The following is a 22,393-nucleotide window of genomic DNA, read 5'->3' on the forward strand; positions in this document are numbered from 1 at the left end:
TTTACTGTTTTTTTTTGTCAGGCTACACTGGTCTCTTGTGCATGCTGATAAAGTTTAGTGAATAAAAAATTTGATTCAAATTCATCTGTTTTTGGCACCAAAAACGCAGCAAAACCTGATACCTGCATTTTTTTGTAGCGTGTTTTTTTTCTTTGCACTACCTATTGCTTTCAATGGTAGTGACATGTCAAAGAGCTAAATTTTTGCATAATGCAGCATAACGGTCAGGAAAAAAAGCAAGGTGTATGCTTGATAGTTCTGTAATCTCAGACTTAGCTGGTGCTGAAAATTTGCATAACTGCAAAAACACTGAACATAGCCTGACTCTTATAGATTTTTCTCGTTGCCCAGTTTACCAATCAAAATATTAAGTTAATTTAATCGGAGTTCTACTAACACAACAATACCAAATGGCTTTTATTTCATTTTTAATTGTGCAAGCAAGTGATTTGAACTTTTTTTTTATTTTTATTTTTTTAAGCTATATTTAATAGTCCCCTTTAAAGGACTTAAAGCTGCGATCGTCTGATCGCTTATACTATACTATTGGCAGTGCATCAGTGTATAGCTAATATCACAATATCCTATGAATGCCAGCTAAATGCTGACTTTCACAGAATAGCTATGACAAGCTCGGAGGTACTTAGCGGGCCTCAGCTGTCATAGCAACCCATCGGTATCCCACGATCATGATCATGCAAGGCGGGCTGATATCAGAACGTAGTGCTCAGACTGGCTGGTGGCTCTCCCGACCTGTGTAACAGCATGTATTTTTATGCAGTTGTCACGCTCTGGTCAGGAGAGCAGCCAGTCAGTGCACTGCATTCCAGTCTGACCTATTTGTGTGTCTGTCTGACTGTCCTTATGTAGCACCATTAATTTACACAATGCTTGAGACCTTGTCCCATTTGGGTTCATAATCTAAATTTCCCATCACTAAGTCTTTGGAGTGAGAGGAAACCAGAGTTCCCAAAGGAAATCCATGCAATCCCCTTGCAGATGTCCTAACTGGGATTTAAAACCAAAACCCCAGTGCTGTGAAGCTAGAGTGCTAACCACTGAGCCACCATTCTACACCATGTATTGTTTAGAAATGGTGTGGAGGGCCTTGAGTGGCCTCTTGCCCTGGTATCTAATATTGTATCCAAACATCCATGTTGCATCTATGCCTAAAGATGAGGGGGTTGGGGGCTTCCTACTGCACCTGCCCTATTAACATTCTAGGAACAGTTTGTCAGTGTAAAGATGGCCATTTTAATTTTATAGCAATTGCCTTACAATTCCTATAAACTTTTATTTCTCAATTCCTGGTGAACTCCCTTAAATGCAACTGAAGATCTTAAAGCCTTTAACCAGTTCCATCGCTTCCACATCCTAAGAATGCAAGTTTGTGTAAAGGATGTGAAAAGGCTGTTCATCCTCCCCATGGGCTCATGATCCTGAGACACTAGCTAATAGTGCTGAATATCCACTGCTTGCACACCAGTAAAGAGTCCAGTCCACACTCTGGATTGGGTCAGTCAATTTCTCAATGACTGATATGTAAGGAGTTGATAGAGGGAGAGTTCTCCCTCTGTCACACAATTAGGCCTGATAGCATGATCTGTTAGGCTGCCTGTATAACTTGCAGGTGGAGATACACTAGATTGTACACTGCACTATTTATCAATAGATTGCCTATTCCAGTTCCTTTGTGACATAGGAAAATATTGTTAATGTCTATTTTTTAAACATAAAGTTTGTCAACACAGCAATTTTTATATTTTTCCTTTGTGCTAATGGGCAAAACTAACAAAACCAGTATCCAGTCTTTGTGACCATGTCTAATGTGATCTGTACTACAAAGCTTCAACCACATGGTGCCAAATTTTTGTTTTGCGGCAGCAAGCACTGCATGATCCAGCTTTGCTGCTTCTCTTCCCATTATTGTGGCAGGAGTGATCAGCAGATGACCGCTCCTGTGATATAACTGCCTTAACAACTAGGGTCGTCTCTGCTTGAGAAGCACTGTTCTAGATGCATCTTTAGGAACATGTGTGGTAAGCAATCTTGGTTGCTTTTGATTGAGGAAGTGGTGTTCTCACATTGGTATTATGAACAATAGTATGAAATACTATATATTATGAAATAGTACAATCAAGATTAATGGTGTGATTCTGTTAGGGCCATGTATTTGCTTTAGTGCTGTTTTTACCAGTAAGCATATAAGGTCATACAATGATGGGGTCTCACTTTTGTTCCGTTGACAAGGTACGTGCGTGCCTCTGTAGCTTGACTGTAGCATCATAACTTTCCAGTTGCTTATATGTGCTTTTTCAAGCACAGCTACAAGTCTATTTGAAACGGCTGACGTTTATCAATTGTGGGAGCGTATCTCATGGTATGTGTGATACTTAACTAATTTGCAAATTACCCTTTTTTCCTTTCTATGTTCCTCGTACCTGTGGATCGGCTCACTGGTGATTGTATCGACGAACCTTGACTACGGGACTCTTCTTAAAAAAAAACAAAACAAAAAACCAAAACATATTATACACATGGACTTCTTCTGTAACGAACTCTACTTGTTTTTTCAATAGCGTAACGATCGATTTGGCCAAGGCAATGCAGGGACTCCCAATGCACAGGCTTCCAGAGGAATTGGAGCTGTAACTCCTGCAGCAACTGCTGGAGGTTATGGCAGCAGGGGGAGAGAGGATTATGAAGGACCAAACAAAAAACCTAGGTTCTAAACAGATTCCCTTAAATCTAATGTAATTTTTTGTTTTATATATTTTTTTTTTAAAAAAAAAAACTTGCATTTTAGCGAGAAGGTAACATTTTATGGATGCCTTTGCTTGACCCAGTATTTGTAAAGCCAGTCAATATATTCAGATTTGATTTGTGACATGGTCTCATTTGTTTTATGACAGTTTGTGAATTCCCTAACCCCCTACTCTCCCTTCTTTATTTTATATTTTTTAAAACTGCTTGAGATATACTGGATGCTGAACAATGCTTAGACATTTGCCATTTATAACCTTTTCATCTGTTCACTGAAATAACATGTCATCAGCTACAAAGACCTCCTTGATTGTGGCCTGGTAAGACCACTGCATGACTTGGCTTGTCTCTAAAGCCCTCCACCCCATCCAGGAACAGGCTGTAAGGCCAACTAGGCAGCCACACACCTGCATTAACCATTGTGTGCAGCACAAATGCCTCTAGCTTGGTATTGTCAAGATGATGGTTCACTTAGTGTGGTTTATCTGCCCAACAAATTGGGTAAAATCTAGAAAATCCCTCCTTTTTATGTATTTGAGTATTGTGACTTGAGTAGAAGCTCCATGGAATTTGTCCTTGTAATTCGTTGTATTAAAAAAACAAACTTGTAAATAAAAATGTGGAATGCTTTTTGTGTTGGGTAACATAGTATAATTACTAAAATGGGACTAACCAGTCCCAAGGCAGGGAACTGTCTAAAGTGATGGAATTAGAATTCAGAACTTTAGACTTGCATATAGGGGTCTCCACTGAAGGAACACTTGACTGTTGCTGGGTCAGCATCCCATGCCTTGCAAGATTTTGGCATGCCTTGAGAATTCCATCCATATAAAGCAGCCTTCTTGGCTGGGAAGATGTGCTATTGGCAATTTTTGCAATTTTTTTTTTTTTTTCCCTTCTACATTGAAGGCCAGTTTGTATAAAGCATTTTTTCCTTTGACTTGTTAATTCTCTAGCAGAAACTGTTTTCCAGATATCCTACACATGGTCTGTATCTTTATGGTAAATCATATAAGCTTTTTCTTTTCACAAAAAAATTAAGTATTTGAAAGCCCTTATTAATGGGTTCAATTGAAATATTTAGTAAATTGAGTGTAAACTGTTATGAATCACTTTATTCAAGCAATTCTAAAATTTTCCCTTACTAATTTTTCCTGGGTCAAGTGCTGTCTGCCCCTGCTCCCATTGTCTTGCCTGCATCACTGATGTCACTTTGGCATTGCAGCCAATAACGGAGCTAAGTGGCTTTGCTGGAGTTGACAGCATGAGCCAGTGAGCAGTGCTGCAGACAATAATGCTGGGAGCAGGGGCAGAGACTCTGCACTAGACCCAGAGAGGGTGGGTTAAGAAGTCTTGTTAAAGAAACCCCCCCCACAGCACACTGGGGAAACATGGGTTTCCAAAGCTGGAAAACTCCTTTTTAAGCTTGTAACTTGATGTGCTTAAGATCACTGTAGAAAGTTGCCATGTGGATTTTAGATACATTTTATATTTCTATCACTTATAAATCATGACATGCTTCTTCTGGCTGTAAAACTTTACAGTGACCTTTTAAAGAGAATCTGTCAACAAGATTTTACAATGCAAGCTTTATGCACATGTATTAAAGTACACGTTGGCAGTACCTTTTACATGACTAGTCTGTTCCTGTTTTTCAATCTCATTTGTAACTTAATTAAAATTTCTCTTTGTAGCTTTGAATCCTGTTACTCCAGCTCTATTTTCCACTCAGTACTGCCTCCTGCTTGATTTAAGGCTCCTTTGCCTGAAGTCATACACCTTAGTGGCTGAAAGTCAACCAGGAGGAGATGGAGCTAGAGAGATACCGACCATTGCAGATCTGAAGCCTGATTTGCATATGGCTTCAAATGCTGATTTCAGGAATGGACTGGCCATGCAAAGGTATTGAAAGATTGGCTTTAAAAGTTTAAATGTGCATAGTTTTTTTTTTTTCTTCAGGTGGGTCAGGAGAGTGTTGAAATCCTGCTGACTGTTTTCCTTTAATGCAGATGATCAAAGTTAGGTTCATCTTGTCTTTGATTTGTAGAACATAGGACAAGACCACAATGACTGGTTTTCTTTAAAGTTAATTCTGTCTCTTTAAATTACAGTGTCTTGGGAAAAAATGTAAAGCTTCAACAATCTCAGAAGTAGGCCGTTTCTCATAGCCTTATTAATTGCAGCGTGGAATGAAGTTACCAGTCTCGGGTCGTCTGTTTAAAAACTGTTAACTAGTTTGATTTGTAGAATATGCAGTTTAGAGCTGCAAATATAAACTTCAAAGGCAAAGCCATGCTTGGGGGGAGAAATATGGGCGACTTTAAGGCAGGACCATGCTCAAATATCTTGTATTTGAGGTAAAGATCTTTTTGCGTGCCTAACAAGAAAATGTACAAAAACAGGTGCTACGTTTTAATTTCAAAACAGTTGAGGTTTAGTTGTCATTCTGTAAAGTCGTAAGTTGGCAACTCACTGTTTTTGTGTCAGATTCTCCAACTTTATGAAACTAAAGGGATCTGAAAAAAGCTAAATGGTGGCATTCGGTGTACTTTAGGTTCTAACTTCACTATTTATAATGCAGTACCCCATAGTAAATATGTCCTCACTTTAGTTGTGTGCCACAATTAGAATCCACCAGATTCCAGTAGGAATGTATCAAGAGGTAGATGGCATGTTATAGAAAATTTCATGAAGACTGTTCCTTTCCATATGCCCTACTCTTGGGTATCTGATCTTACACAGAACTGAGCCTGCATTGTGGTGACTTCACTAGAAGTTAAATAAGTTTGTGGCAGGCTTCTAGTGCAGTGGTGCTATCCTACCAGAGCAAGTCTAAAACGACCTACTTCAGGGAATGAAGTGGATTTCTCTGATAAAATACAGGACTAAGTGTAATACCATGTGATCTGCTCTAGAGAAACATCCAACTTCTGACTCCAGGTTCCCTGGTGCCTAAGCCAGTTTCCATCTATGGAGAATTAAAGTGCAAAGTGGCTGAAAGTTCTGAATAATCTTTGAGAAAACAGTCTTCTAACTTGCATCATGGCTTGTACATTCCCAGTACAGCCATATAATATCCTACATGCTGCTTCTGTGTACTAACGTTAGGAATGAAGAGCAGGATTCCCTCTCCCTGTGAGATGTATGGCATAAGCCATAGCAGCTAATCTTCCATCAGCTCAGTTGACTGCAAACACTTCCTCTTAATTTGCAAAGGGGAAAACGGGTGAATATGCAGGATATAAGTTATAAATGGTCATATATATGTACACAAAGGACAGCATATTCTGAAGTTACTTGAAAGTACAGTTGACCTTTAAATGGCCAAGTATTACTTAGAGGGAATCTGTGTCATGCTGCCTTAATCTGGCTGCATTATCATAGCAGTGTATGTTTCTGCTCTGAAACGCTGTAGCATTTCTTAGGCTTAACAACTTAAGACTATTCTGCTTAGACTTGGGGCCTGATTCATTGACTTGCATTGTCTGCCTTGGGCTACAAGTCTGCAGTGACTCTGCATGTACTTTGAGGGTTCTCTGGTTCCAGGAACTGCAGATGCATGACTCCAAATATGACTGACTTACATGTGGTTATGTGTTGACTAAATGTGCGCAGTCTCGCTCAATGCAAGTGTATTGAGTGAGGCTGGACAGTCTAGTTGGAATGTGGCCAGAAATATGTAACTGGCTTACTTACACTAAAGCTTTCCCAGCACAAGAGAATCCCCAGTCCACATGTGAGGATTCTCAAGTCTGCAGTCATAGTGATGGCAGACTTGTAGCCCAAGTCTGGACAGACCCCTATAATGAAGGGGTGTGGTAGAGCAACACACACTCACTCAATCTCCATTACAGATGCCAGCCACTTCTTGAATTGGGCACATCTTATCACTGGCATGTGCCTTGCTGAAAAATGGTACTCAGTCATGGTACTAAAAAGGCGTAACTTTTGCTTCCAACCCAAATCCCCCTTACTGACCTTTCCCAGTCAGTCAAGCTGGCCAGGGAGAAGCTATTGCAGACTGCCCTAAGGCTTGACAACGGAGACAGGTATATGGGCCAGCTTCTCCGTTATTTCTGAAATGCTGCAACAAAAGCTTAAACCTACTATGCTATAATCCTGCTGCTGATTTGTGCTTTCAGTGGTTCGAACCATCTGACTCAGATGACATGTTCCCTTTAAGAACTTTTAGTGCTCATCAAAGATGGATGCAATCAAAGCTTTTTAATTGTCATTTCTAAGGTATGGTGACAGCATTTGAAGCAGATGCCATTGGCAAACCTGCTAGCTGGCAAAATGAATGTCCTATTGGAGTTGTATGTACTGTACTTGCTACAAATGCAAGTTTCAGAAGCGGCGTAAAATATTCCTGTGGACTAACCGTTCCTGTTAAAGTCTTCACTTATTCCTGGCAAAGATGTGTACATCTGTTGTGATCATGGCAGCCAGAGGCATGGGAATGCATTTACATGTTTTTACTGGCGATTTAGCCACTTCAATCTTTGTGGCCGTCTGTAGCAAGCAGTTCTGCAGTGCATAACTTTGAGGAACATAGTGCTACCAAAGGACTGTAGGATCCCGGATGTAGTAGTGCCTCTTCAAGATGCTCAATGCTGGCCGTGATCAGGTAGGTACATAAGAAATCCTCTACCTTGGTAAAATACTGTGTAGAAATGCTATTCTGACATAACTCTTCTGTTTAATGAAATACAGTGCAGCACTTAATGTTTTTTTTACATGAATGAATCTCAAGGCACAACCATGTTATGCTAAATTTCAGTGGGCATTTACCTGCCCACAGGATTTCATGGCTATTGTACTGTACCTAGCAGGAGTCACTGTTGGGGTGGGCATTGTGTTCCTGTAACAGTAGACTAGGTTTCTGTTTAGTACTTGAAATCTTCACCCTGCTTTTGGAAAGGTCTACTTTGGAAGACCACATACTTGCTTGCAGTTTGGTGTAAATTTGTAAAGCCGTCTTCTTCGGTGATGAGCTGATACCTTGCCTTTAAAAGGATGTGATTTTTATTGGTCAGTTGACCCATGTTCCGGGGATGTATTTTGTCACCTAGCTTTAGCTGAAGTTACTTTAGGCTTTCTAATGTGCTGAAACTTGACACTGACTACTTGTCTGGAATATGGTTACTTTTAATTTAAAGACATGTTTTACTATCCATATGTTACTCAATCCTTTTTGGGTCCATGTGTGTTTATTCTTGGCATGAATAAACCCCTCAGTTTGGTCCTTAAATGACGACCCCATTTTTGCTTGCTATATTTTTGAGCTGAATCACCTAAAAGCTGCTAGCCAACAGAATGTAAGGGGTCATTCCAAGCAAAACTAAATTCTGCCTAGATGTATTATAGAATATATTTTACTTCTAAAGGTTCATTCAAATTGATAGATCAATGTTGCCATTTATTAAGCCACAGTAGAAGCCTGTGTTGCTAAACACAGCAGTGCTGAGAACTGGGAGTCATTGTAAGTCTAGGTTCATTTATCTGCCTTAAGCTGAACATGTATGCCTTTACCGCAACATATTCATAGACTAAAATGGGCAAGGCGTAGTAAAAAAAAATAAGAACAATGTTCTCGTGACTCAGACTTGCGTCGCAGTGCAGAGTTGTGTGTTTTTTTAACTGAAAAGTATGATATACAGCCCCCTCCGTTCTCAACAGATGTACTGAAATCGATTGGTTCATTTCGATATGTCTTAAATTGTGTAGTACTGTATTCTAATTTCCTGGAGCAAATTATGAATACATTTAATTGGAAATTGCAATGCTTTAGAAAACTTAAATGTTAGGGGTGTTGTGTGTGGCTTTTTTTTCCTGTTATCTGCTTGACCACTTAAGCACAGGCAGTGGTTGTCCTGATGGGATGCTATACAAGCATAGGATTTTAGGATGGGGTCCATGCGAAGGCTTTGCATTATGATTGTGGCTTCAATCATACCATGGTACATTGCAGTGAAAAACTACATGTGTTTTTTTTTCATAGTAAAAACATGCTTTTGACTGTTTAGCAGGGTCCTCACCTCAGGATGTTCATTGGATAAATAGACCATATTAAATGAACCCCTTCACAACCTGACATTTTGATTAAATCACAGTTCATGTCGCTGTATTTGATGGGGGCTCAGGCACTAAGTCTGCATCTTTCCTGGCATATGACAGCTGATTTGATCAGCTGTCATGTGCCTCTAACAGCCCTGCATGAAATCGTGATCCACCCATGGAACATTTTAAATGCTGCTGTCAATTTGACTGGGGCATTTAACATGCACAAACTGGGTGTGAGTAATAACACCTGCCTAGCTGCACCCCTGTCACATGATTGCAGGGTGCCAATGGGTTGGCATGGGTCTGCAGAAGACCTGTGCTTGTCATTGCAGATATCCTATGAATGTCAGCAATAGATGATTTCTGCTAAACATTAGCAGGGCTGAAACCCTTGTGTGTAGCACAGGCAATTGTATGAAAACAATGAAAATATTTTTTATGAATATAGCGCCAACATATTCTGCAGCATTCCACAAATGATGGCAACTTCAAGTCTTTTAATAAGACTATTGAAGCAAGAAAGTGGAAAAAAAATATCAAATCACCCCCTTTTGCCCCATTCAAAATAAAACATTAAAAAAGTGTGGTTTTGCTGCATTCAGAAGTGTCCAATTTATCAAATTATAAAGAAAATTTAATCTGATCGGTAAACAGACTAACGAGAGATCAAAACACCAGAATTTATTTTCTTGGTCACTGCAACATTGCAATAAGATGCAATAACAAATGATGAAAACATTGCATCTACCCCAAAATGGGATCCCTAAAAACGTCAACTCGGCGCACAAAAAAGCACTCACCCAGACTCTGATCCCAAAAAATGGAGACTCCTGGGTAGTGTTGAGCCACCCCCGTAGTGTTCGGGTTCGGTTCGTTGAACACCGGGATGTTCGAGGAACTGTTCGTCGAACACCGTTAAAACCAATGGCAGGCAAACAAAAACACATAGGAACACATAGAAAACACCTTCAAAGGTGTCAAAAAGCTGACAAACTGCTCAGAAGACGCTTTCTTTAAAAAAGCCGGCCGGCAATTCAGCAGCGACATACACCGGTTCCCGACAATTTAGACATGAAGGAATAGAGCATCACACATAGATTAGATAGATAGAAACATGTCAGTCACATATATATGAAGTACAGTGACAGTGTTGCTTACTGTACTTGTCATTTAGTGTAAAGGATTTATTAAAAAATATAATAGTGTTTTCGTGCACCGTCTCTTTAAAAAAGCCGGCCGGCAATTCAGCATCTGTACCCGACAATTTATAACAGACAGAATAGAGCTTCACACATAGATTAGATAGATAGAAACATGTCAGTCACATATATAATAAGTACAGTGACAGTGTTGGTTACTGTACTTGTCATTTAGTATTAAAATAAAGGATTTATTATTAAAAAAAATTGGCGTGGGGTTCCCCGTAATTTTAGTCTCTAGCGGAGGTTAAGCAGACAGCTGGGGCAGATGTTTGAAGCCTGGGAAGGGGGTAATACCCACGGAGCTTCCCAGGCTACTAATATCAGCCCCCAGCTGAATACATAGCCTTTACTAGCTATTAAAATGGAGGACCCCCCCCCAAAAAAAATGACGTGGGGTCCCCCCTAATTTAATAGCTAGCAAAGGCTAGGCAGACAGCTGGGGGCTGATATTAATAGCCCAGGAAGGGAGCCATGAATATTGGCCCCCTCCCAGGCTAGAAACACCAGCCGTCAGCCGCCCCAGAAATGGCGCATCCATAGGATGCGCCAATTCTGGCACTTAGCCTCGCTCTTCCACGCTGCCCTGGTGCGGTGGCAGGCGGTAATAGGGTTGGGGTTGATGTCAGCTTATAATGCCAGCTGACATCAAGCCCAGGTTAGTAATGGAGAGGCGTCTATAAGACACCCCCATTACTAACCCCATAGTCAAAGTTAAAAGAAAACACAAACACCCAGAATAAAGTCCTTTAATTGAAATAAAGACACAATTCTTTATTGTTCTAAATTAAACCATACTTACCATCACGCCCATTCCAGCTGAAGCCAACGATCTCCTGCAATAAAAGAAAAATAATAAAGCAACATCATCCTTAACTTTCCATGGTTCCCAGGACAACTTCAGCTCTGCTACATCGAGATGACAGGCTGGACCGCAGCAGAACGCTGCCATCCAGCCTGTCATCCCGCAGACACTGAGAAGCGCAGGCATGCTTGCGCTCCTCAGTGTCTGACTGTGACGGCATCCAGATGAGCCGACAATGAACTCGGCTCACCTCATGTACGTCACTGACATCGTGGGAAAATTCTCCTGCACTCAGCGCTTCAGCGTGAGAATTTTCCCACGCTGTCAGTGACGTGCATGAGGTGAGCCGAGTTCATTGGACATGACCTCGGCTCATCTGGATGCCGTCACAGCCAGACACTGAGTAGCGCAAGCAAGCCTGCGCTTCTCAGTGTCTGCGGGATGACAGGCTGGATGGCAGCGTTCTGCTGTGGTCCAGCCTGTCATCTCGATGTAGCAGAGCTGAAGCTGTCGTGGGAGCCATGGAAAGGTAAGGATGATGTTGCTTTATTATTTTACTTTTATTGCAGGAGATCATTGGCTTCAGCTGGAATGGGCGTGGCGGTAAGTATGGTTTAATTTAGAACAATAAAGAATTGTGTGTTTATTTCAATTAAAGGACTTTTTTCTGGGTGTTTGTGTTTTTTTTAAATACTTTACTAGAAATTCATGGTGGTCATGTCTAATATTGGCGTGACCCCATGAATTTCGGGCTTAGGGCCAGCTGATAATGCCAAGCTGGCCTTAACCCCTTTATTACCCAGTGAGCCACCGCACCAGGGCCCTGGATGAGTTGGGTACAGCGCCAGAAGATGGCGCTTCTATGAACGCGCCATTTTCCGGGGCGGCTGCGGACTGCAATTTGCAGCGGGTGGGGCCCAGAAAGCTTGGGCCTCCCTGCGCTGCAGATTCCAGCCCCCAGCTGCCTAGTTGTACCTGGCTGGACACAAAAATAGGGCAAAGCTCCACGTATTTTTTTTTTAAATTCATGAATTTCATGGAATAATTAAGAAAAACAGGGCTTCCCTATATTGTTGTGTCCAACCAGGTACAAATAGGCAGCTGGTGGTTGGGAGCAGCCCGTTCCTGCCTGCTGTACCTGACTGGACACAAATATAGGGCGAAGCCCCACATCAATTTTTTTTTCATTATTTCATGAATTTCCTGAAATAATTAAAAAAAAATTGATGTGGGGCTTCGCACTATATTTGTGTCCAGCCAGGTACAGCAGGCAGGGACGGACTGCCCCCAACCACCAGCTGCCTATTTGTACCTGGTTGGACACAACAATATAGGGAAGCCCTGTTTTTCTTAATTATTCCATGAATTTCATGAAATAATTTAAAAAAAAAATGCGTTGGGCTTCGCCCTATTTTTGTGCCCAGCCAGGTACAACTAGGCAGCTGGGAGCTGGAATCCGCAGCGCAGGGAGGCCCAAGCTTTCTGGGCCCCACCCGCTGCAAATTGCAGTCCGCAGCCGCCCCAGAAAATGGCGCGTTCATAGAAGCGCCATCTTCTGGCGCTGTACCCAACTCATCCAGGGCCCTGGTGCGGTGGCTCACTGGGTAATAAAGGGGTTAAGGCCAGCTTGGCATTATCAGCTGGCCCTAAGCCCGAAATTCATGGGGTCACGCCAATATTAGACATGACCACCATGAATTTCTAGTAAAGTATTTAAAAAAACACAACACCCAGAATAAAGTCCTTTAATTGAAATAAACACAATTTATTGTTCTAAATTAAACCATACTTACCGTCACGCCCATTCCAGCTGAAGCCAATGTCTTCTGCATTAAAAGTAAAATAATTAAGCAACCTCATCCTTACCTTTCCATGGTTCCCACGACAGCTTCAGCTCTGCTACATCGAGATGACAGGCTGGACTGCAGCAGAACGCTGCCATCCAGCCTGTCATCCCGCAGACACTGAGAAGCGCAGGCATGCTTGCGCTCCTCAGTGTCTCGCTGTGACGGCATAAAGATGAGACAAGCTCATGTCCAATGAACTCTGCGCACCTCATGCACGTCACTGACAGCGTGGGAGAATTCTCCTGCACTCAGCACTTCAGCGTGAAAATTCTCCCACGCTGTCAGTGACGTACATGAGGTCAGCCGAGTTCATTGGACATGAATGAGCTCACCTCATGCACGTCACTGACAGCGTGGGAAAATTCTCACGCTGAAGCGCTGAGTGCAGGAGAATTTTCCCACGCTGTCAGTGACGTGCATGAGGTGAGCTCATTCATGTCCAATGATCTCAGCTCCTGGGTCTCTGAAAATGGCAGCTTTTTTTCTCTTATAAACTTTTTTTTTTTCTCACCACTTAAATAAAAAAACTATCCATGTTTGGTAACTGCGAACTCAAAACAGCAAGTCAGTTTTAGCGTTTAGTAAACATGGTACATAGAAAAAACTAATCGTGGAATTGCACGTTTTTGTTGCAGTTTCACCACACTTGGAATTTATTTCCCCATTTTCCAGTACACTATATGGTAAAATCAATTGTCGTTCAAAATTACAACTCGTCCCTCATAATCCAAGCCTCACATGGCCATATTGACAGAAAAATGTTATGACTCTTGGAACAAGGAGGAAGAAACTAACTGAAAATTGTAAGGTTGTGAAAGGGTTAATGTCACACTAGCAATGCATGTTTTTCTGTGTAAAAAGTGTGGCCTGCCAGGCTTGCATCTACAATCATAAGTACACTTTATGGCTTCAACCATGACACCTTTTATGAGCACACAGCTTCTGGACTTGTGCTATTCATGAATAATGTGCTGCAGACTCAAATCGGTTGTGGATCTAATCCCAACTCCCTGATTTATAGCAGTCAGCTGATTGCTACGTTAACGTTCGGATAAATAAGCTTGTTTCTGAGACAAGTGACAGATGAGAATTGGTGGCCTTGCCAAAGACAATGACGGTTGTGTACAAGCTTAATTTTGTATGTTAGAGTTCAAAATGTCAATAATCCTAGTCAAGGAGAATCCTTGTCCAAAGTTCTTCTAAAACATTGATTTTGAGCGTTTCAAAGCAGGTAACACTAGGCAGGCTATTCAAAAGGTGGATTTTAATGACTCCCTTAAATTCCTTGTTAATGGCTGTCTATTCAGAGGGGCTGTGGACTGACTTCAGTATGTCAATGATGGATTTTGATATTAATGTATCAAGCTTTCCAACAAATGCTGTACTCTAAAGGCAAATTGCAGCTAAAACTTTAAACTGCTTCTTGGCACTTCACTTCTGGCAAGAGTTTTTTTTAAACTGTTTTCTCCCATGATCCATGCTGGCTGTGCAGGCTTCTGTCTCCTGATGCATGAGGTGCTGGACACTCTTTAAAGCAGGGCTGTGGAGTCTGTAAGCCAAACCTCAAACTCCTCAATTTTTCTGACTCCACAGCACTGCCTCACTACATAAAGTGCAGCACAGATTCATCCCAACTAAAAGTTGAGATCCTTGGATCAGGAACAGAGCAGACATTTATAGGACATTTTGTAACATTCCCAAATTCTTCTGAAAAATTTTCAGCAAATAACTGCATTGAACTACTGTACCCAATTTATATTTTAGAAGTCTATCCATTTGATACAGACTGACTTCATAACACTGCTTTAAATGTTGTTTTTTAAACCATTGTTTACAAAAATTTTGCATTGATTCTTTTTTTGGGGAGGGTGAGGGGGGGGGTTTACAATATTCTCCAGAGATACTTTAAAATTGGTCTGTAAAATTAAAATCTACAACAAATCCAAATGCAATGGCTTAGGGGGGTTGTTTCTACAGACAGATTCAATTTAAGTCTACATGGGCATGCAGGTCATTGAAAGTTGACTAAAATACCTTGACATCTGCAATCCAATGTTATTCCAGAGATCAGAAATGTTCTTATTTAAAGTGAACCTGTCAACAGGATTTTGTTAAGTAAACTACAGGTGGTGTCATGTTGAGGTTTCTGCACTGATTGATGTGATACCTGAGGTGAAGAAATCTTGTGTAATCAGTGTTTGCAGTTTTGAGTTAGATATGCCTGTGCTCCAGGGCAGGACTGTAGGCTGGGTCTTTCCTTGGTGCTATATGCCAGATCAGCAAGACCTTCCCCATCTTATGATGGGGAACATGGTTGTGCTTCGGGGCGGCCTGTGGGCAGGTCTTTTCTTGCTGATCTGGCCTAGAGCACCAGGATAAGACCCCGCCTACAGCCACGCCCCAGAGCACGGGCATTTCATTAACTCAAAACTGCAAACACTGATTACACAAGATTGATTTCTTCACCTCCATGTATCATTTTAATCAGTGCAGCAACCCCAACCTGACACTGCCTGTAGTTCACTTGGCAAAATCCTGCTGATGGGCCGCTTTAGGGCTGGACACCATTTAAAGCATACAATGGTTTTCCTGATGGAACTGACAAGATATGCATATCTGCAGATCAGACGTGTTCCATATGAACAATACCGTGTTTATAAAAATCAATGGCTCTAGCCAGTCTTGCAGATTAAGGCTTGGACTGAATTTGGACAGAATTTTCAAAGGTTAAACCTTGCGTGTAGTAAACCTCGATTTATTAAAGGTCTTTTTTGTGATTGGCAATGGCCAGTGTTCTCAACCTGTGACAGACTTGATGCACTTGGATATGTTGACCTTATTTTGTGATGAACTACCGGTGTATACAACTTTTTTAGTTCGTCATCAGACTGTAGTCTTGTTAAATGCTATGATCTTGTATTGAGTATTTTTTTTAATTGGTGCATATAGAAGTCTTATTTGAGATTATGCTTAGACTTCAGCAGTGTCTGTAAGGCTGCTCCTGTATTTCCTGGTACATAATTGTATGGGTGTGAAGCTTCACTTTATATGCAGTGATAAATTCGGCAGTGGGATCAATATCTTGATGAAGTGCTGCACTGTGTTTTTAAGCATTAGTAATGTCACATTTGAAAACAAATCAGAAGTGTTATGTCAGAATCCAGATGCTGCTTAAAGGTGCAGAGATGCTGACTGGAATTAAAATTCAGTAAATATTTGCTAAGTAAACTGTACCTTTAAACTGCAAAAAACTGGGAATGTAATGGGGTTTTTGGGTGTTTGTGTGTCAAAGTAAACTAAGGCAGGAAGTCTTGTGCACTAATGGGAATAGTTGTTTTTCACTTATTAGCTTCTGTAGCCCATAATCTACCATTCAAATACAAGATGCATTTGTTGCCTAACATCAGGGGTGGGCAATAAGTTTGAAACAATAGGCTGAAATTAATTCTGCTTAATATTACAATATTAACAATAAATGATAGTTATAATTAATAAATGATAGTTATAATTAATATTGAGCAGACTTAAGTATGTGCATAGCCCTCCCCTGCCCATATACAGCAGCATGGGGCCCCGCACAGCCCCCCTGCCCATATACAGCAGCACAGACCCCTGCCCATATACTGCAGCATGGGGCACCACACAGACCCAACCCCCATATACAGCGGCATGGGGCCCCACACAGCTCTTCCCTGCCTATATACAGCGGCATGGGGCCCCACACAGCTCTTCCCTGCCTATATACAGCGGCATGGGGCCCCACACAGCTCTTCCCTGCCCATATACAGTAGCATGGGGCCCCACACAGCTCTTCCCTGCCCATATACAGTAGCATGGGGCCCCACACAGCTCTTCCCTGCCTATGTACAGCGGCATGGGACCCCACACAGCTCTTCCCTGCCGATATACAGTAGCATGGGGCCCCACACAGCTCTTCCCTGCCCATATACAGTAGCATGGGGCCCCACACAGCTCTTCCCTGCCCATATACAGTAGCATGGGGCCCCACACAGCTCTTCCCTGCCTATATACAGCGGCATGGGGCCCCACACAGCTCTTCCCTGCCTATATACAGCGGCATGGGGCCCCACACAGCTCTTCCCTGCCTATATACAGCGGCATGGGGCCCCACACAGCTCTTCCCTGCCTATATACAGTGGCATGGGGCCCCACACAGCTCTTCCCTGCCTATATACAGCGGCATGGGGCCCCACACAGCTCTTCCCTGCCTATATACAGTGGCATGGGGCCCCACACAGCTCTTCCCTGCCTATGTACAGTGGCATGGGGCCCCACACAGCTCTTCCCTGCCCATATACAGTGGCATGGGGCCCCACACAGCTCTTCCCTGCCCATATACAGTGGCATGGGGCCCCACACAGCTCTTCCCTGCCCATATACAGTGGCATGGGGCCCCACACAGCTCTTCCCTGCCTATATACAGCGGCATGGGGCCCCACACAGCTCTTCCCTGCCCATATACAGCGGCATGGGGCCCCCCTTCTGCCCATATACAGTAGCATGGGGCACCACGCATTCGCTCTCCTTATTCCTGTTCACCTGACGCGCTGATACTGTCTTTGCTATGTGCACTGACACTCCGCACAGCAGATGTGATGTAGTGACTTCATTGCATCTGCTGTCTCTGAAGCATACACTGAATCATGGAAGGAGCCTGTGGCTCCCTCATTATATTCACCACTACCTGCATCCTTGCAGGTAGCTGTGAATTTGGGACGCTGAGCGGTATGGAAGCAGCATTGTGTGAAACGTGGGCCCCTTTTCAGCTCGTTGGCTGGACTGGAACAGCCAGAGGTCCAGATGTGGCCCGCAGGCTGCACTTTGCCCAGGGCGGCCCTATATAATACTGTACACAATATAACAGGCTTAAATTGCAGCACCAGCTCAGTCTATACTGCTAATATATAACTGACTTTTATAAAAAAAAAAATACACATTTCTTTCTGAGTAAACACTTTCAATCAGTCCTTTGCACTCACAAATTCAGTATTTAGTTCAGCTGCCTGTTTAAATCCAAAGTCATCTGGTAGATTTTCCAGTTATTGCCCCCCCAAGATTCACTTGACACTTCAAATTACTTTTTCAGGTTTTTCTTTTACTTTAAAGTGTTACTTATTCAATGCTTACTCTTATCTGTAGGTATGGAATCTAGACACTGGCTGACAAACTACTGTCTTGTTGAAGGTATGTTGGGTACTCTGGGAGACCACAGCTGATGGCCCATGTAAAATTGTGTTGATGGTAGAATGCAAATTCATAAAACTTGTACCACTTTGTTTTGTGTATACAAACCTTTCAAGGATATTGGAGTCCTAAACTAAGTGCACACTTTAAAGACTGTTGTCAATTTTGTGTATTAAACATTTCCAGGGCCAACTGTTCTGTGCCATCCCAAAGAGATTTGACTATCTTTTTTAAAGGGAATCTGTCAGCAGGTTTTTGCTATGTAATCTGAATATAGCAGAAAATAGAGTCTGAAACACAATTCAGGGATGTCAATTGTCAGTGTTTACTAACTGAAGGATTTATCACTTAAGATTAACATTGCTGGACTAGTTGGCAACCCCCTCCTGTGATGAGCACCTCCTGGTCTATGGACTTAGTACATGGAGAGCCTGGTGGGGGCAGAGTTGGCCTTCTCAGCTCTGCTTCATTCTAAATCTAAAAGCTGTCATAAATCGTTGATTCAACTTCTATTTCCCTATATCATGCTTCTCTCAGATGAGGTAGCAAAAATCTGCTGACAGATTCCCCTTTACACTGGCCTGGTTGTCCATAGCTAATCATAACTACTTGTCTAACATGCTGAAACTGACAGGTAACACATGTTGAGACCAGTGGGGGGGAATTATTAGTGTTTCATTTTTGTGGTGGTGGTTGTTTGATGATTATAAACAGGAGTTGTCATTGGGTGAATGGATTGCTAAAATCTCCCAGAGAAGCTTGGGATATGTGCACACGTGAAGTATTTTGATGCAGATATTTCTGCATCTCTTGGAAGGAAAAAAACTCCACGTAAAAGATGTGGATATTTTACATGCAATTTTGGTGCAGATTTTTACCCACTCATTAGTTTGGGGTTAAATCTGCAGCAATGCTGGAATAATCAACATGCTGCAGCTTTAAAGGGGTCTTCCCACAAACGAAAGTTAATTTTAATCAATAGATCTTGGAATAAGAATAAGTTCCACAACTGGATGTTTAAATAAAATGTTCCTGTGCTGAGATAATCTTATAAATGTGCCCCTGCTGTGTACTGTGTAATGGCTGTGTCTGACTGTGCAGGAACATGGTCTGGTCATACCACATCTCTGGGGCAGGGGAAGCAAAAGTGTATACAGACCTTACAGCAGGGGATCGCAGCTGATTCTTTTTATTGGGTAAAACATTTCACTACCTGTTTTTAAACAATGTTTTACTTCAAAGAATCGGCTGTGATCCAGTGCTGCCCAGTCTGTAACCTCTGTTGCTTCCTTCCCTGCTCAGGAGATGTGGTATGATCATGCCATGTCCCTGCACGGTCAGACACAGCCATTACACAGTACACAGCAGCGGCACATTTATAAGATTATCTCAGCACAGGAACATTCTATATAAACGCATCCAATTGTGTAAGTTATCATTCAAAGATCTATTGATTTAAAAAAAAAAACTTATTTGTGGGAGAACCCCTTTAAATCTGCAAGTCTCAAGCAACATGTGCATGAGGCTTCAGGATTCTCATTAACTGCTGCCATCTGGAAACCCTTCAGGTTTTGTGACTGCAGAAAAATGCAACAAAACTTGAGCACACAGCTTTAGATTGGGCTGTGTAAGACACATGTAAGGACATGCAGCCCTTTTCTTTTCACTGACCTCACTTTTGGCATCTACTTTGATTACTAGTGAAGGGGAATAGAGCAGAGTTGATGGTGCCATGAGGGGATCTGCAAGAATTTTGCGATCTGATCTACTCTCCTCCCCCCACTGGTATCTCAGTAGTTGTGAGCAGTGAGATCAGTGAAGAACAGAGCTAATGTGTCATTAAATGTTATGCACTTTAGAAAGCTAGGACTGTCTCCCCCACCCCCTTCTTGCATTGTGCATATGGTTGGTCAGGTCAGCATCACACAAAGGAAATAGATCTGCCCCCCCGCCACCCAGGAAAGAATTTCTGATAATGCTAATAGTCTTGACGTACATCTTAATTTCTCATATCTGTTACAGAGATTTTGGTGCAAATAAAATGAGTATTAATCAGCTCTGCAGCCGCTCAATTTTAACATGCTAGAAATGAAGACTCTTCTTTTTTTAAATAGCTCAAAGGGCATTTGATTTGTTGGTAGTGTCAACAATTGTGTTTTTGATGAATAAGCCTATAAGTTTCTAGATACTTTATAGTAAAAATTGTCAGTTTTGACAGTTTGCAAATCCTAATCGATTCAGTGTTGCATGTTTTGCTGCAACTATGTTTTAAAACCTTATCAAACAATTAAACTGTGGATTATAACTAACTTGTTATCCAAGACTATTAGAACACTAATTCAGTCCCTGCATTTTATTTACTTTTATTGCAAATGTAATTTCTGCACTTGTATTTTACAGGCAATATGAAAGTGTCATCACCCAGTCTGCATGGTATCCATGAAGTTGACTTAAAGGGGAGAAAGGTAGACTTCAGTCCATATTGCAAATTATCACAACTTGATATGTTTAACCACCACTTGCAATGCTGTATTTTAATGTCTTGTTTTTCATTTGCAGGACTGCTATTGACTTTCAAATGGATTTTCTTTTTAATAAAAAAAAGTAATTTATCTTAATCGCTAATGACTTTTCTTTCAAATTACAAATCTAAAATGGTGGATCAGATGTAACATAAATGGATATTTAACTTTGATTAGCCAAAAAAGTGAATTCATTTTTAGAATAGTATAGTTAGGTCTACATGGTTCTGGGGAAATGCAGAAGGTGTTCATCTGGTCAAGATCCAGGATATTGTCCAGGGGAAAGCTAAAGTGACAACGTACTAGGAGCCAGGGGCCTTCAAAGTGGATAAGAGCAGTGATGGAAGAGGAAAAAATCCAGCAATAGGTCCTCTGTCAAAAATATGCATCAATCTTGGAGATTTTGATATGAAACCCAGTATAGTGCGGTTGAAAGACAGTAACATTTTTAAAAATCAGAAGTGACAATTTGTATTCAGCTTCCCCATGTAGTCCAATTATCCCTAAATAAAATACCAATTGCCTCAAGAAGTCACATAATTAGTAAATTAAGTCAAACTCTAATTACACTCCAGACTGGTCAGGGATAAAGTTGTGGAGAAAAGTAAAGCAGGAATGGGTAAAAATGGCCCACATTCTCAACATCTCAAAGAACACTGTTCAAGCCATCATCCAAAATAAAAGTATGGCAAACCTACGAAGACATGGCCATCCACCTAAACTAACATCCTAATCAAAGGAAAGCTCTGTTTAAAGCAGAAACAGAGACCTATGGTCACTCTGGAGGAGCTGCAGTGATCCACAGCTCAGGTGTGAGTCTGTCCACAGGACAACTAGTCATATACTTCATAAATCTGGCCTTTATGGAAGAGTGGTAAGAAGACCTTTTTTGAAAGCAAGCCATAAGAAGGCCCATTTTCAAAAAGCCATGTAGGTAGACTCTGCTAGTATTTGGAAGAAGGTGCTATGGTCAGATGATACCAATGTAGAACTTTCTTGGGCTAAATGCAAAACACTGTGGTGCAGAAAATTAACTGCACATCTGTCTGAAAACACCATCCCCACAGTAAGTGGTTTCAGCATCATACTGTGGGAATGCTTTTCTTAAGCAAGGATAGGAAAGCTGTCAGTTGACAGGAAGATGCATTAAGCTAAATACAGGGCAATCCTGGAGGAACATCTGTTAGAGGCTGCTAAAGACTTGAGACTGGGGTGTAGGTTCACCTTCCAGCAGGACAAGGAACTCCTAAACATACTGCCAGAGCTACAATGGAATGTTTTAGATCAAAGCATTTTCATGTATGTGAACTGTCCAAACCTAAATACCATTGAGAATCTGTTGCAAGACTTAAATTGCTGTTCAGACACACTCCATCCAATCTTACTGAGCTATAGCCAGTTTGCAAAGAATGTAACAGTATTTGCAGCTAACGGTGGTCCAAGAAAGCATTAACTTACTGGAGCAGAGTACTAATGCACCTCACAATTTTCAGACTTAAATTTATCCAATTTAAAGATATATCTATATATCTCTCTCTCATGAAAAAGTTCACGGTATATGAATACATTTTCAAGACTGATTTTACGAAGTGCTTTAGTGGCTGGTTAATGAAACAAACTTTCTAGCAAAGTTGGGGTTTGGAAATCTCTCAACCCTCTGCATCTTCCCACTCGGTGAAAGCAGGTGTTGGTGCAAGATCTTGTACTTTGCTTAACCCCTTCCTGACCCATGTCACAGCGTCTGACATGGCGGGATCGCAGCGTGTGCGAGCGGGGTCACTCGGGTGTCAGTTGCTGCTGCAACTGGACAACCTGTAGTTAACCCCACGGGGGGGTGAATTAACCCCCTGGGCCTAGGAGCCCTACGATTGGCAGTTTCACTTTAAAGAAACTGTCAATGGAAATTGATGAAATATTTGCGATCTGGGCATGGCCTGATGCATATAGAATCAGCCATTGGCTGGGGGGAGTGTCAGCTCTGTCCACCCC

At 41.8% G+C, this 22,393-nt stretch overlaps 1 protein-coding gene across 4 annotated transcripts in view; it reads left to right on the forward strand.

Annotated features, from left to right (window-relative positions):
- The window catches only part of SFPQ (splicing factor proline and glutamine rich), a 29,491-nt gene extending 9,144 nt beyond the window's left edge, over window positions 1-20,347 (forward strand). For 2 of the 4 annotated variants that reach the window (XM_073666004.1, XM_073666005.1), the window contains exon 10: window positions 2,580-3,392. In XM_073666004.1, coding sequence (XP_073522105.1) covers window positions 2,580-2,732 — 153 coding nt within the window. In that variant the 3' untranslated portion in view covers window positions 2,733-3,392. Of the gene's footprint in view, window positions 1-2,579; window positions 3,393-17,837; window positions 17,883-20,282 lie in introns of those variants that run through there. The other 2 variants (XM_073666007.1, XM_073666006.1) reach the window with 2 other exon arrangements.
- Window positions 20,348-22,393: the final 2,046 nt, after the last annotated feature.

The sequence above is a fragment of the Phyllobates terribilis genome, unplaced genomic scaffold, assembly GCF_046119375.1.
Source record: "Phyllobates terribilis strain yellow unplaced genomic scaffold, ASM4611937v1 Scaffold_2__4_contigs__length_985480577, whole genome shotgun sequence".
Taxonomy (NCBI): Eukaryota; Metazoa; Chordata; class Amphibia; order Anura; family Dendrobatidae; genus Phyllobates; species Phyllobates terribilis.